At 35.9% G+C, this 16,077-nt stretch overlaps 1 protein-coding gene across 5 annotated transcripts in view; it reads right to left on the bottom strand.

Annotated features, from left to right (window-relative positions):
- Positions 1–16,077, bottom strand: part of ATAD2B (ATPase family AAA domain containing 2B) — a 137,158-nt gene that overhangs the window by 45,622 nt on the left and 75,459 nt on the right. For all 5 annotated transcript variants that reach the window (XM_037035451.1, XM_037035452.1, XM_037035453.1 and 2 more), the window contains exon 18: positions 8,168–8,354. In XM_037035451.1, coding sequence (XP_036891346.1) covers positions 8,168–8,354 — 187 coding nt within the window. The remainder of the gene's footprint in view (positions 1–8,167; positions 8,355–16,077) is intronic.

The raw sequence follows: 16,077 nt of genomic DNA, 5'->3' as shown, positions 1-16,077 counted from the left end.
GAAAGAGAAAAACAACTTTTGTCATTAATAAACTTCCACAATTTGTCTTGATCAGATTACGGTATCATGAATGTGCTATATTTATAAAATCTAAGTAAAACAAAAGTCTTGGAGGCTAAAATATTCTTAATTTTTATAAAAATTTAAAAGCACTATTACAATAAATTTAATTCCTTACACCATGTTATCGCAAAATATTACAAGAAATACCTATATTGCTGCTATCTTTATTCCATATATATCATTTTACTCCATTTATATTCCATTTACCTAATATTTATAGAGCAACTCTGTGAAAAGAAGGTACTATCTGGGTTATGAAGATTCAGGAATGGAGAAAAAAAGTGCCCAGTTTCTTTACCAGGATATAAAACCAGCCTGTTAGAAAAGACAACTATACTACGATTTCTGAATAATGGCTGTAATACAAATCAACTTGTTATGAAAATTAAATCACCCGAATTTCTTTTCTGATATTTTCATTACCTAAGAACTTCAAGAATTTTCATAAATGTGGTACACTCTGGACCACTATGGTCACCATGGTACAACACAGAAAGCCAGCCCCACAAACACAAGATTATACAAAGTACACACAGACTGCTGGGAGGAATCTGGAGGCTCTTGTGCACAAATGCGAGAGTCCAAAGTAAACACATCAGAAAGTCTATTAGCGCCTTAATGCTACTCAATCAAAAAGGATTTCCTCTGAACATTTCCAGACACATTTTCCTTCTGAGAAAAAAAATACTAGAAATTTCACAAAAAAAATACCTTATTGACCATTTAAAATTATTTGTAACATCACATAGGACCCAAGTTCCACAGCTTTGACAGGCCATATATAAATTCATCAATTCAATCATACTTCTGTATCAATGAAAAAGACAAAATATAGCACAATCACTTTTTGCCTAAGTCAACAAAATAAACAAAAGAAAAAAATACATTTGAAGATCTCAGAAGAGGGCAATCATAGTTGTTTTTAAGAGTGTTCATACAAATAAATATTTTACTACGGATATTAACATCTCTGGCCTTGTTGGAAGGCTCACTTACCAATCGTGAACTTAATGAGAAAACTATAACCTTCCAGCCTACACCAGGGTTTCCCATTCTCCTTCCCGAGTTTTTGGAGGACTAAGAAATGCTCAGGAACATGTACATACACACACATCCACACACACAACCACTTTATGAACTCTAGCAATTGTTTCAGTAATAAATGTCTAGCTAGCATCCAGTGATCAGCAAAAGTACTACACTTCAAAGCGGGATCTACTGAAGACACAGAAATGGTAACACCTGGGATACTTAAAGTACAGATTCCTAGGGCTCACCCCAAATTTAATGAATCAGAATCTATGGGTGTGGAGCCAGGGAATCAGAAATATTAATAAGCACCCCCAGAAAATTCTCATGCTCACTAAATCTTAAGAAACAATGAGAAAATCCTACAGTGGACACTAACTCCTCTACCATTTTTCACCTAATCAAAATTATTAATCAAAAAAATTATTAATCAATAGCTGAGGCAGGCTTGTGTGAAGATATATTTTAAAGAATAGAAAGAGAATTAAACATGATTCCCATAGTATAAAGAAATATCAAATAGTGTTGTTTCCCCTTTCCATCTTATCTCACATATCAATACAGCCAATTTAAAGGTGATGTAGGACTCCTTCCCTTTAAGATAACCTTTCCTGTTCATGTTACAGAATTTAGTAACCAATTTTAATTTACATTAAGTATCTTAGAGACCAGGAAAGGAGAAGAGGAGAGGATAATAATTTGCCACAGACTGAATCCTTATCTTCCACATCTATTTCAAGATAATCTTGCCTATAGGGGGACTAGCTCTGAAGCAAAGCGAAGCGAAGAGGAAGAGAAGAGAAAAATACAAGTATAGATGGGTTTTTAACCTTCCCAGCACTGCAGCACCTGACTCATGCACTTTCTTTCTTAGAACTCTTATGCCTACTTATACTCAGACATGCCAAGGTCTACAAATTAAGAATAAGTTCCTCAGTTTCATTGTATAATAGCTTCTTTTTAAAGTTTTTAAAGAGAGACAGTATTATGTTCATGAATTTTAAATAATTTTAAATATGCACTTAAGATACAAATAGTCAGCCCTGGCCGGGTAGCTCAGTTGGTTAGCATGCTGTCCCCATACATGAAGGTTCAATCCTCAGTCAGGGCACATACAAGAACCAACCAACAAATGCACATATAAGTGGAACAACAAATTAATGTTTCTCTCTCTCTCTCAAATCAATAATTTTTTTAAAAAAGATACAAATAGAGATTAACCAGGACAGTTCAACTGGTCTCTGGCCAGTGCTCGGAGGAAGTCTGAACTTCAATTACCATGACTACAAAATTCTGACTCACTTCCTCCGCAGACTGGACATCCAGGTGGTGGTCACCAAAGAAAACACTCTAAGCTCTACTTCTAACCCAGCTGCTTACAGGTGAAAGCAGAGAAGATAAGATGTCTTTCCGTATTAGATTCAGTGCAACACAACCAAAACAATAAATGGTGGGGTTTTGCTTTTTTCCACTACCAAGTGACACCTCTCACTATCTTCTCCACTCACGTGACCAAAAAAAGTAGTGGAAGCCAAGAAACGTGGAAGAGACCAAGGAGTACACAGTTAGAATGCAAGGTCAGCCCAATGATCCAACTAGGTATCAGGAAAAAAATTCTAGGATCCCAGTAACATCAACATACAGTTTGCGACAATGCCTCCTAAGTATTTCCTTACCTAACTAAGCCAGTAATGTGTGAGTATGTGCACATATTAGCCATAAGAAACAACAGTAGACAGAATAGCTTCTCACTTTGAAAATGTTCCTCTTTCAACATGATTCTATCTTTATTTTGCTTGATACTATCAAATATACATGTAACAAGAAAAAAAGCATTCCAAACAGTACAGCAGAGTATAAACTACAATGACAAAGTTTATCTATTTCCCCAATCCTACAAATCCCTTCCCCCAAGCCAAAGCAATTATTATTAATAGGTTTTTTGTGGGACATTCTTAGATAAAACTTCCACTTATATATAAGCATGAATATAAAATGTTTAAGTTTTTTAACACAAAGAAGACTGTATTTAGATACACTGATTTAAAACTTGCTTTTTTCGGTCACTTCCGCCAAGATGGAGGCATAGGTGGAAACACTGTGCCTTCTCCCACAACCAAGTTTGAATACAACAAAGGTTTGGAGAACAAGGACACACCCAAAGACCAGAAAACTGAATTATACGGAAGTCCGACAACTACGAACGGTTCAACCGGGATGGTAAGAGAGGCGGAGCCAGCAGCGGAGCTGGGTCGGGCAGGACAGATCCCCCGACCTAGGAGCACAGGCAGCCCGGAACCAGTCGGGGTGCAGGGCAGACTGACCGCGGTCGCACATTCGTGCACAGTGAGACGGACCACACAGGCCCCAGGGGGCGAGGGCTGACAGCGGTGGCACACTGGCCTGCAGTGAGACGAAACACGTGGGCCCGGTGAGGGCAGCGGCGGCAGGCAGCAAACGGGACGCCAGAGTCCCTCTTGTGCGCCCCCACATACAGCATCACAACCCAGCGACTGAGTTGCCCTGCTCTAGTGAACACTTTAGGGCTCCAATCCTGCTACGGAACAGGCACGAACAGCCCAAAAGATGGCGCAAGAAGAACTCAAAGTCCCAGAGCCAATAACTCTAAGCGACCGAGAAATTGCCAGCCTCTCAGAAGCACAATTCAAGACACTATTTATCAGGATGCTCACAGAACTGGTAGATTATAGTCACAGATTAGAGGAACATATGAAGGCTAAACTAATTGAAATGAAGGGAGATGCACAGGAAACCAATAGTGATGGAAAGGAAACTGGGACTCAAATCAATGGAATGGACCAGAAGGAAGAACGAAACATCCCACCAGAAAGGAATGAAGAAATGAGAATTCAAAAAAATGAGGAGAGGCTTAGGAACCTCCAGGACATCTTTAAACGTTCCAACATCCGGATTATAGGGGTACCAGAAGGGGGAAAGAAACAGCCACGAGTGGAAAACTTATTTGAACAAATAATAAAGGAGAACTTCCCCAGTCTGGCAAAGGAAATAGACTTCCAGGAAATCCAGGAAGCTCAGAGAGTGCCAAAGAAGTTGGACCCAAGAAGGAACACACCAAGGCACATCATAATTACATTAGCCAAGACTAAAATGAAGGAGAGAATCCTAGAAGCAGCAAGGGATAAGGGGACAGTCACCTACAAAGGAGTACCCATCAGACTGTCAGCGGATTTCTCAAAAGAGACCTTACAGGCAAGAAGGGGCTGGAAAGAAGTATTCCAAGTCATGAAATCCAAAGACCTACAGCCAAGATTGCTTTATCCAGCAAAACTTTCATTTAGAATGGAAGGACAGATAAAGTGCTTCTCAGATAAGGGCAAGTTCAAGGAGTTCATCATCACCAAGTCCTTATTATATGAAATGCTAAAGGGACTTATATAAGAAAAAGAAGATGAAAAATATGAAGAGTAAAATTACAGCAAGCTCACAGTTATTAACAACCACACCTAAAACAAAAGCAAACCAAGAGGACAGCTAGATCAGGAGTGGAACCATAGAAATGAAGAACATATGGAGGGTTAGAAATGGGGGGGGGAGGAGAAGGGGGGAGAAGGCACAGAAAATAGCATAGATGGTAGGTAGAAAATAGATAGGGGGATGGGCGAGAATAGTGGGGGAAATATAGAATCTAAAGAACTTGAGACATGTGGTTATAAACTAAGGGCGGGAGAATGGTGGGGGAGGGAGTGTGCAGGGTGGAGGGGAATGAAGGGGGGAACAGAACAACTGTAATGGTATAATCAATAAAATATATTTAAAAATAATAATAATCTAAATAAATAAATAAATAAATAAAACTTGCTTTTTTCCCTAAATGGCATGCTTCTATTTTGCCAGTTTTAATATTAGATAGTTACTATTTCTTCTTACTGACAGAAACATCTTTTTATATTTAGGGAAATTATCCTTGACATGTGTGTTCCAAATACACTTTTTACCAGGTTATGACTATTAATTTTATTTAAATAATATTTTTGCCGTGTGTAAATTAAAATTGCATAAATTAAAATTTGATCCTATCTTAATGCTTTCTGGATTTTGTTCACTGCTTAGAAATTATTTTCTCATCTCCAAGATAATAAATGTACTGACCCTGTGAATTCTCCTAACACTTTTAAGTCTGTGCAATTTATACTTCCATTGCCAATCTAGATTTGTTTCTGGGCCACGGAAAAAGGCAGGAAACCTAGTTTGGTTTGGTTTTTTCTTTTCCCTGCATTGAGCAAGCCAGTTTTTCTAAGACCACTTACTAAATAATCCATCTATTCTATCTACTGATAGGAAATTTCATCATCCTCGTCATCATCATCATCGAATACTAAATTCTCATTTCTATACAGGCCTAACTGAATTATCTCTTTTGTTTTATTACTTTGTCTATCCCTGCACAGGTACAAATTCTTTATTACTCTAGTTCTATTACATCTTTTAAATCCTATCAGGGCTCCCTCACTATACTTTTTCCTCTTGAATTAGCCATGCAATGCTCATTGTTTATTATCTACAAGAAACACAAAGTCCTTTTTCTACTTCTCTTAAATTTGGGAGGAATTATCATTGAGATTGCACTTAATTTATAAATTAAGTTAGAAAAGCTTTCCAATTTTGAGTCTGACCAGCCATTAGTTGTGAGAGGAGCTAGTTGGGTACTTCATGCCAAGCCTATTGAATAAACTTATTTTATTTTAAGATTTTATTTATTTATTTATTTTTAGAGAGAGGGGAAGGAAGGGAGAAAGAGGGGGAGAGAAATATCAGTGTGCGGTTGCCTTTCATGCGCCCCCTACTGTGGACCTGGCCCACAGCCCAGCATGTGCTCTGACTGGGAATTGAACCAGCCACCCTTTGGTTCACAGGCCAGCATTCAATCCACTAAGCCACACCAGCCAGGGCCGGATAAGCTTATTTTAATAATCACAATACCACCCCCTGCCAAAAAAAACTATCACAACTTAGGTGGTATAATTATTTTCATTTTATAGATTACCAAATTAAGGTTCAAAGAAGTTAAGCGACTTGTCCAAGGCCACAACCAATCAGCAAAGCAGCTGAGATTTTTATCTGTGCAATTTAAGGCCACACTTAGAATCGTAGTATATAATTAAAAACAGAGCGTGTCTTTCATTAATTCAACTGTCCTCCTCAAATAAATGTTTTAGATTTCTTCTTTTAGGCCCTGCAAATTAACTGTTTAAGTTAATTCCTAGGTAAACTTAGTTGCTATTTTAAATGGGACATCTTCTTTCATTATAATTCTAACTTGCTGTTGTTTATATAAAAGAATACTATTGATTTTAAAACATTAACTTTGACAGTGTCCACCTTACAGAATTCTCTTATTGTCCCTAATAGTTTTTTCAGTTGATAAAGTTTTCCAATCATTTCACAAATAATAACTTCAATGTGTCCATTCCAATGTTACCTCTCATTGTCTAAATGAATCAGTTTTGCAAGCCTTAACAATGGTATATGATATTACTCTGTTCATGTGCCACTAAATTCCATTTGTAATATTTACTTTATGACTACAGTCTGCATGAGATTAGTCTACAGTTTCCTTTGTATTTCTTTCAAAAGTTTACCATTATTGTTTTTGTTCATTTTACAGCTTTCCCTTCTTTTACTATGCTTTGGAACAGTTTAAATAATGTCAAAATGATCTTATCATTTAAGATTAAAAGAATTCACCTCTGCAACTATCTGAATTTAGTGCCTTTTTTAACACTAAATTTCTTCTTCCACAGCTAGTGTCTTATGTGTTTAGGTTCTCTGTCCTCTGGGGTCAATTTTGTTAATTTATATTTACCTGTAAATAAAACCACTTGGATATATTTTAAATGGCCGTGAGTAACTGTCTCACTTGCATACAAACTTTGCCCTCACTAAATAGGAAATATATAAGCAAACATATAAATCAACATTATTGGAAAACACAGCAAGAATGAACTGAATGTATAAAAATTGGAGCAAATTACTGGTATATAGGATTTTTTTAAAAAAATTAAATACATGGGTTTTGGGGAAAGAATTCCTTTAAATAGAGCTTTATAAGTAGCAAAGTGCTGTTAGGATGTTCATACCCAAAGAACCAAGTAAAAGTGAGATGAAATCAAACTATAAACTTTTTGAAAAATACTTTTAAATGTTTAAAAAATATTTCTTGCTACAAATGGAGAATGGTTTTCAATAACATAGTATATAAATATGTACTAAGTATTTATCAAAGGTAATTGAAAAAAACAATAAAATTGTACACAATGATCTTAAGTGTTACTACTCCAGTCATCTAATCTCTAAAAGTAGGATATATATCAAAGTAAAAAGTGACACTCTTCTAATTTATTTATAAGGAACAGTATTCAAACACTCAGTGAGCACTTACTAGAAGCTGGGCACTGTGTCACAGACACAGAAATAGTGAAGACGCCATCCCTTGGATCAACAAACGTACCCCCTAACCTCTAGCTACCACGTGACAAACTTAAAATAAACTCACAGCTATATATTAAAACCTCAGGAACTATAAACACCCCACTACAACTTTGCTTCACAACGAGCAAATATCAAACATCAAAAATCAAACAACAAACGTACTTTCACTATTAATACTATTAGATATAATTTTTAAAGTGATATCATATTTCTATATAAATTTTAAGTCCTGGCATCTCAAACTGGTATCTTTTCCCTTCCTGTAATAAGGCTCTCAGTACAGAGAGAAGTCGAGAAAGGCTCTGAAACCCCAGCTTTGAAAAGAGTCAGAAAAAGACAAAGAAGCCCCCTTTCCACTGTTTAATTAAACTTTAATATAAGAAATAGGATATCAAAATTCAGAAATGAATGAAGTATAATAAAAAAACAAGCTCACTTTGGAAAATGTTACACATCAAAAGGATCCTCTGACTTAATATCATGTTAACAAGCAACAAAAAGTTATTATTCATAATATTGTTCTTTGAAAGAATTGTATATGTAAATACTACAGAGACGTAAACAATAAGAAAGGTGGAAGTGCTCTGATATGGTACAAACCTACCTGTGCACATGATTCTTCAGGTGTTTTGGCACTAACTGAATAAAGTGCTGGGAGATCTAGTCTGTGCACGGAGAACTTTTCTAGAGTATGCAAAAGTGCTGGAGCAAGGTGAGAAGTTTGACCTGAGCCTCGTTCTCCAGATAGCAATAGTCTTGGCCTGTAAGAGGTTGGCTGATGATATGGTGACCTGCAATACATGTAAGACATAATAATTATTTTGAAACCATACAGTCTGAAGATGAATATGAAATATTAGGCAAGATATTTATATTAAAAGAATGTAACTAACTCTACATTAATAGAACATTCCTATCTGATTAAGTACAGTGAATCCCTTTTCATTAATCAGTTTTAAAATGTTGATTTCTCTTACCATATTAATAACTAAGATACAAAAGAATAAAAATCTCTTCTAAAAGAAAGTAAAAATACGTGGATATCACACCACATACATGAACTTGGAAAATGCTTTAATCACTAAATGTGATTCAGTTATTACCAATAATTATCCATGGTCAAATTTTAAGAATCCTACTTCTCTAATAAAAAGGTACATCTGAAGAATACCCAAAATGTAGCACTTTTTAAAAAAATGGTTAAAATGTTAAATTTTACGTATTTTAAACCATAATTTTTTTAAATAGGAAAAAAAATGTAAGACTTTTTCAGTGGCAGCAAATTTTCTTTTAGAATAATAAAACCTGTTTTGCCCTAATACATGACATTTAACCCCCTACACCAGAGAAGGTAAATGTAGAAAAAATATACTGATGAAACTCAAATAAATGAAATAAATTTTATATATGATCACTATAGATAACGGAGAAAAGTCTAAGTAGTGAAATAAGAATAAAGCAAATAAATAGAACTAAAAGAAAGAAATAGGGAAAACAATGCTACCTGTAAAGGATGATTATACACTAGAAAGTCCAAGAGAATGACCTAGTAACTGTCAAACTCTACCAGCAACATAGTAAGACAAAAAATGGAAATAGAGCCCTGGCTGGTGTAGCTCACATGGATTGAGTGAGAACCTGCAAACCAAAGGGTCACTGGTTTGATTCCCAGTCAGGGCACACACCTGGATTGCAAGCCAGGTCCTCAGTAGGGGTGGCATGAGAGGCAACCACACATCAGTGTTTCTTTCCCTTTCTTTCTCCTTCCTTTCCCTTCTCTCTAAAAATAAATAAATAAAACTAAAAAAAATAATAACACTACTTTAAAAAATGGAAATAGAGAAATCAAAGATTTCCAAAACACCATCAAGAATCTATATAAAAGAAGAAAGAAGATCCAATTTTAACTGCAAAAATACAAACAGCAAAAGAACAAATATTAAAGAAAGTATAAAACTGTACAGGATATAATATGAGCCTGACTATAAAGAAGTCAATTCTTTCTAATGCCTTTATAGTCAACTAAAGTTAAATAAATATATATTTTTATAATGTTTTATTTTATGCATTTAAAATTTCAAATCAAAATCCCAAAAGAATTTGAGAAAGAGAGGGAGATTTAAAAGTTATATGCAACATTACCTAAAGGAATAATCAAGAAAAATTTGGAAAAATATGTTAGCTCCAATCTCAGAATATTTAAAACTGTTTTAGGAATAAGCACTTCATAAAAACTTCTTGTTTTACTTTCTTAACAATTCTATGAAATATATAGTTTCCACCTATCAAACATATGAAGAAACCAAGACTCAGAGAGGTCATGTATAAGACTGTACAACTGACTTCAATTTCTCATGCAGATCCATACAATCACAAAGCCTAGGCATCATCATGTTAAGATGTCTTCTATTTTAACTGAAACATACTATACAACAGAAGAACAAAACAGAATGTAGAATACATTAAAAAAAGAAACATGGATCAATGGAAGATAATAAGCACCCTGGAAAACAAAGCATAAAAACTGAAATAAAGCATAAAAAATAAATGGAACAGGGATGAATTATAAAATAAATGTTTAAAATAGGGCGATTCAACATGTTCTTCCTCTCAGTGCTCTCCCTCTCAGGAGCAGCTACCAACTTCTGGATACAATTTATTTTAAAATGAGGATGCTTTGGGGATTCCAGCCCACCCCTACTTTGGAAGAATCAGTAATAGCCTCTAAGTTTCAGTCTCAGATTCTCATTTCCATGACTCCCTTAGATCAAGCAGGGACCATAGTCAGCAGGAAGCAGTTACTGAAGACGGACTGTCTCCCTCATCACCCCTAAAAGATTTCAGGGATGGAAGCCTCTGGGGGGGGGGGGTGAGGGGGAATAAGACAAGCTGGAGAGCCAGGACAAGTAAAACAGGGAAACTGAGATAGTTAAATGGCCAAACAGTACATACATCTAATAAATCACAAAACCCTATCTTCCCTAATCAAGAACACTTATAATAAATGGTTTACACTTCTCCCAACCAAAGGGTAAATAGCTTAAATCACCCTACTCAGGGATATAGAGGACAGAAAACCAGTTAATGCCAACCACACCCAAGGATGGATAAAGTCGGGGGAAATAATCTCATTTTGTTGAATCAGCATAAAGCCAATAAATATTCTATTGAGATCCTCCCAAGACCTCTCCTAAGCTCCCAGCCTTTAAAACCCCAAAGAAGGATCCAGACCATGCTCTCTCCTGGGAGCATGTCTGCTTCTGTTCCTTCCTCCTCTTTCTAAATAAACTTTCTCTTCTAATTTGAAAACAAAATAGAGAGGATTCAGATCTTCATTTTTTAAAATAAGTAAAATTAATTCTAACACAGAAATAAATATGAAAAAATTCATGTATTTAATCCATAAAAATTTCCAAACTTTTCTGACTCAAAAATTACAACCATAACCAAATGGCAAACCAAATGAGACCAGGAATTTGCCCTATATAAAAAGCTAATGTGTATAGTGTTAACAAAAAAATACCTTCAAGGGCAAAGGACATAAGCAGCAATTTTAAAAAAGGTATCAATAGATAACATTTTTCAAAAGGTTCATTCATTTAACAACTGTAGAATGCTTCCTATGCCGAATGCCTTGGCTCTAGTAATCCAAAAATACCACTTTTACCATAGAGCTCATAACTGAATGATATTTAGTGAAAAAAGGAGTAGTATTACACAAACTACTGTAATACGGTGTGCTTAATAAGCAGCACTGTTTAAGTGCAGGGGCTTTGAGAAACCCCAACTAGAAACTCATAGAAGGCGTTCCTGGAACGGTGTTATCGAAATATAAACCCACCAGACCGGAGGCCGAGAAGATAAATTCCAAGAAATAAAAATAGGATGTACAAAGCACCAGTGGCTAAAAAGGCCTTGGTCCTTTGGTCTAACAGATATAGCTCATACATCCAGCTTCTTTGAAGGTTTTAGGGGAATAGAGTAAACATACTGGGGAGTTATGGAAAGGAAGCAGAAAGGAGAATCTGACTATGAAAGGCTATGAAGGACTTTGTTAAGCCATGTTAAAAATCTGAATGTTCACTGAAGACAATGAGAAAGTATTAAGATGCTTAAGCAGAGAAAATGACAGATGTTCATCTTACAGATGTTTTTAGAAGCTAATTCTAGCTCAGTTTATCAGTACAGGGAGGGATTTTGAAAAAAGGCAAAACAGGAACAAATACGACCAGTTAGTGGTTTGCTGTAATAACCCAAGCATGAAATGTTAATGACAGTCTGGACAAGTAGTGTCAGGTGAGAAGGAACAACCTAAGACTGTCGGGAACAGCTCTGCCTGGTTTCAGGAGTTGTAACTGACCCCCATGGCTAAGGCTGAGTGAGCGACCTTCGGAATGCGAGCCACTAAGGAGACAAGGCTTGTCTCTGGCAGCAAGCACTGCTTCTGCTTCCCCCCAGCCCTCAATGCTTGGTTGGTTAGTCAGAGACGGGTACAACCCCTCAGGGGGTGGGCAACCTAAGCCAGACACGATCACTTGGGAGGCCATCATGGAAGGACTCAGGGGGCTGCAGCAAAGAGGGAGCGATGGGCCCTCACCCCCGGCTATTCTGACATAGCCCGAGTCCCCATTTCCATCTGGGAGAAGCACTTTCTGGCTCTAATCCACTTAAGCCTAAAAACCTATGATGGGGAAGGTGGTACAGCCCCTTGCCAGCTAGAGTGGGATCTGGGGTGATTGGGCATAAGAAAGAATTCACAAAGTCCTATGAAGCCTGCTTTGCTAAGAGTGCTTTCATTCATATAAGGGTCCAAGCAGGAAATGAGTATATCTCCCACATACCTGACAGACACTGACTCAGACTAAGCCCTCAGATTTCTTTGAAATGTTATCTACTGTTTGATCCTTACCACCTGTATTCCTGTGTATTACAATCCAATAAAAGCCACTGAGGAAGGGGCTCTTGGCTTTTCTCCTCTGAGAGACTGGCCACCTCTCCTCCCCAAGCAGATCATGTCTTGGTAGTTTCACCTTCATCCGTGGTGGATGGGGGAACTTTGTGGGCCCCCACATAAGATGTTTCTTATTTTATTTAGTCAGGATATGATCCCTGACTAGATACAGAAGGGAAGAAGAGGAAGCTCAGGATGGCGTCCACTTCTAGTTAGGACAACCAAAATAATGGCAGCTCATAGGATTCAGGAAGAGAAGGGGGGTGCACAGATCAGTATGTACTAAAAGATCTAAGGCCCCAAAAGGGAGATAGGCAGCTGGACAGGTTCTAAAGCTTAAGAGTGATCTAGGCTTGAGAAAGATTTAGTAGTTATTAACAGATGAAAAATTATGAAAATGTAAATAATGAGAAATGGGTTTTACATGTTAGATTGATAAATTAAAAATCAGCTTTAATACCCATTATTAGTAGGTGGCGGGGAAAGTATAATTTTCTAAAATTAAATTTGGCAACTATGTCAAATATATACCAAAATGCATAACCAAGATATCTGCAATTCATCTCACTCCTAAGAATTCCCTTACCTCTTAGCATTCTCTACATTTTGTCCATAGTACTTGTCTTCTAACATTTTATCTATTACATTTATTGCATTATTGTCTGTCTCCATCTAAAATGTAAGCTGAATGAGAGCCCACAGCCCATCTTGCTCACTGATACAGTGTATGTACATAGGACAATGTCTGGCACATGATGGGCACTTTGACAAAATAATTGAATTAATTAATTAATATGTAAAACAAGTGAATGATTCAAATAAACATGAAGATAGTATTTTCATATATTTGGCTGTCAAAGATTTAAAAAGTCAAACCATGCTCTGAATTGACAAGGATATAGGAAAAATAATACTCTCATACATTAGTGATGAAAATGAAATTGGTACAACCTTTCCCAAAGCCAAACCAAATTAAATCAATTTTAAAAACCAGTACAGAGCTTATTAAAGGCAATTTAACAACTTGTATCAAGTTTTTAAATGTATATATACCCTGTGACATAGTAATCAGAGATTTTTAAATTTACTCTAAGCTCTAAATCAGATAATGGTATAAGAGTGTCCTGGATTCTTAGTCCTGGATGGGTGGCTCATTTGGTTGGAACATCATTCTGTACACCAAAAGGCTATGGGTTCAATTCCCACTCAGGGCACATACCTAGGTTGTGGGTTTGATCCCCAGTCAAGGTGTGTACAGGACGCAAATTATTGATGTTTCTCACATCAATGTTTCTACCATTCCTTTTCCCTTTCTCTCTCTCAAAAATCAATAAACATATCCTCGAGTGAGGATAAAAAAAATAAGAAAAAACATGTATACTTAGAAATATGTCTATCACAGCACTGTTTTATAAAAGGAGAAAAATTGAAAACTTCAATTTTTATCAGTAAGGTTATATAAATAAAGGAACATCCAAAAAATAAAGTACTGTGTAGCTATTTTAAAAGAATGATATCAAACCCATTCTGACATGAAATGACAATCTCAACATAGTGGACAAAAAAGCAAGATATATTAAAAAACTTAAAAGGAGGATGTAATTTCTACAAAATAATATGTAGGTCTGTCTGTATGCATAGAACGAATATGGAAGTATGGTCACCAAAACTTGAACAAATATTACCTTCAGATGCTTGGGCTTTAATTTTTATTTTCTTCTTTATGCTCTTCTTTATTACTCGAATTTTCTACAGAGTATATTATCTTTCTAATTTAAAAAAAACAAAGCTATTTTCATTTGGAAAACCTTGGAAGGCTGTGTTTCTAATCCCCTTATGGTAATAAACAATAAGAAAGAAAGCTTATTTTCCATCATAAGGCTTCTCTGCCAGACTGACAGACCTTAAATATCTTTACTTATATTTCATCTTAAATCTAAATAAAAGGTTTCACCATTGTTTTAAAAAACTATTCCCAGAAACAGAACCCTACCAGCAAACCCAAGCTAGTGTTACTGGAGACCAGCATGAAAGTCCTGCTCTCTGTATGCCTAGCACCTCTTTTGTACTGGTCTGGGAGGCCAACACTGGGAGCCAAACCAACCCAAATCAAACAACAACAACAACAACAACAAAAAATGTGTAGGTCTTACTAAAGGTCTATATTCTAAAGTGTTTATTTCTTAGAAAGTGTAAAAAATATTACTGTTCAACCTATCCAAAAAGGCAATAGATTTTCCTATCTACCTACTAAGCTCAGAAATCAATTTGAAAACCACATAGTATAAGAGAGAGAAATAAAGTATGGGTCCTGGTTCTGCCACCTGCTAGTGGCAGGATCATGGACAATTTACTTAACTTGGTGCTTCAGTTTCATTGTCTATAAAATCATGATACTACCAATTAGCTATGCGATTATTTATATATGAATTATCACATATAAAGCTCCAAGGTTTATCATGTACTATACCACACACCTAGTTTGTAATGAACCTCAGATGCTAACTCCTATCCCTGCATACTCAAAAACACAGCAAATGTCACTGAATCTCCCGTGAAGCCCTCCTGGACTTCCCAATGAAAGCTTCTTAGTTCTATTTTCATAACACTTTAGCCATATCATATTTGTCATCTAGTAACAAGAACTTCTCCAGAGTAAGAACTATATTACATCTCAATCACGCTTATGTCTTCAACACCCAGTACAGTGCCTGCCATAGAGTAAACACATAAAAATTGACAGAGTGGGTAGATAAGTAAATAAATTAAATTTATCAAAGCATCTACAACAAAAAAAAAGCTTATTCCAGGATATAGCTGTCTCAAAGTCAATTCAGAACTAGAAAGCTATGTTAAGGAAGCTAATTTAAGCCAATTTCAGGAAGGCTAAAACAAAATGAGGTATACCAGCGATACCCATTAAATCACTGGCAGAGAAAGTTCTTAATGAAAAGTCAAACTCAAAATTACATGTGAAGTTTTCTCACATCAAAATCTATTTCTGTACACTCTACTGAAAACAGAGCTACCTTATAAAATTTGAACATAAATCTTTTGACAGTTCCTTAGCTCTGCATTCATATATTTCAAATCTAAATAACTAAAATTGTCAAAACAAATAACAAACACACACACACACATACACATACACGCTATCCAGGTGGGGAAAAACAATGACTATTTGGCTTTCCCTTAATCATCAATGAAACAGATCTGTAAAATTACTAAAATAGTCTAAGAAAACTTTCCAAAGGGCAAAAATTTTAAAAACCTGGAGTAAAAGAAAAAGTTTCTAATAGAAGAGCTTGATGTTAAAGAAAAATAAATGAAAGTAATTTAGTATCATTTTCTTTAATGAAAAACAAACAAGAGTTATCAATGCAAATAATCAAATTAACATCTTACCAAAATCTACATGTGAGAAACTTCAAGTTGTTCAAAATATGTCAAAAGGAAAAGTACTTAAAAGTACACCCAATCCAACATTTTCAGTAAAAGTGTGATTAGACCTACCTGACTGGAGCATTATGGTCCTTTTACTTTCATGGTAATTATGTAAATGC

This window comes from Sturnira hondurensis, unplaced genomic scaffold (genome assembly GCF_014824575.4).
Source record: "Sturnira hondurensis isolate 20B ecotype Veracruz unplaced genomic scaffold, ASM1482457v3 Scaffold0022319, whole genome shotgun sequence".
Taxonomy (NCBI): domain Eukaryota; kingdom Metazoa; phylum Chordata; class Mammalia; order Chiroptera; family Phyllostomidae; genus Sturnira; species Sturnira hondurensis.
This window is presented reverse-complemented; position numbering and strand designations above follow the sequence as displayed.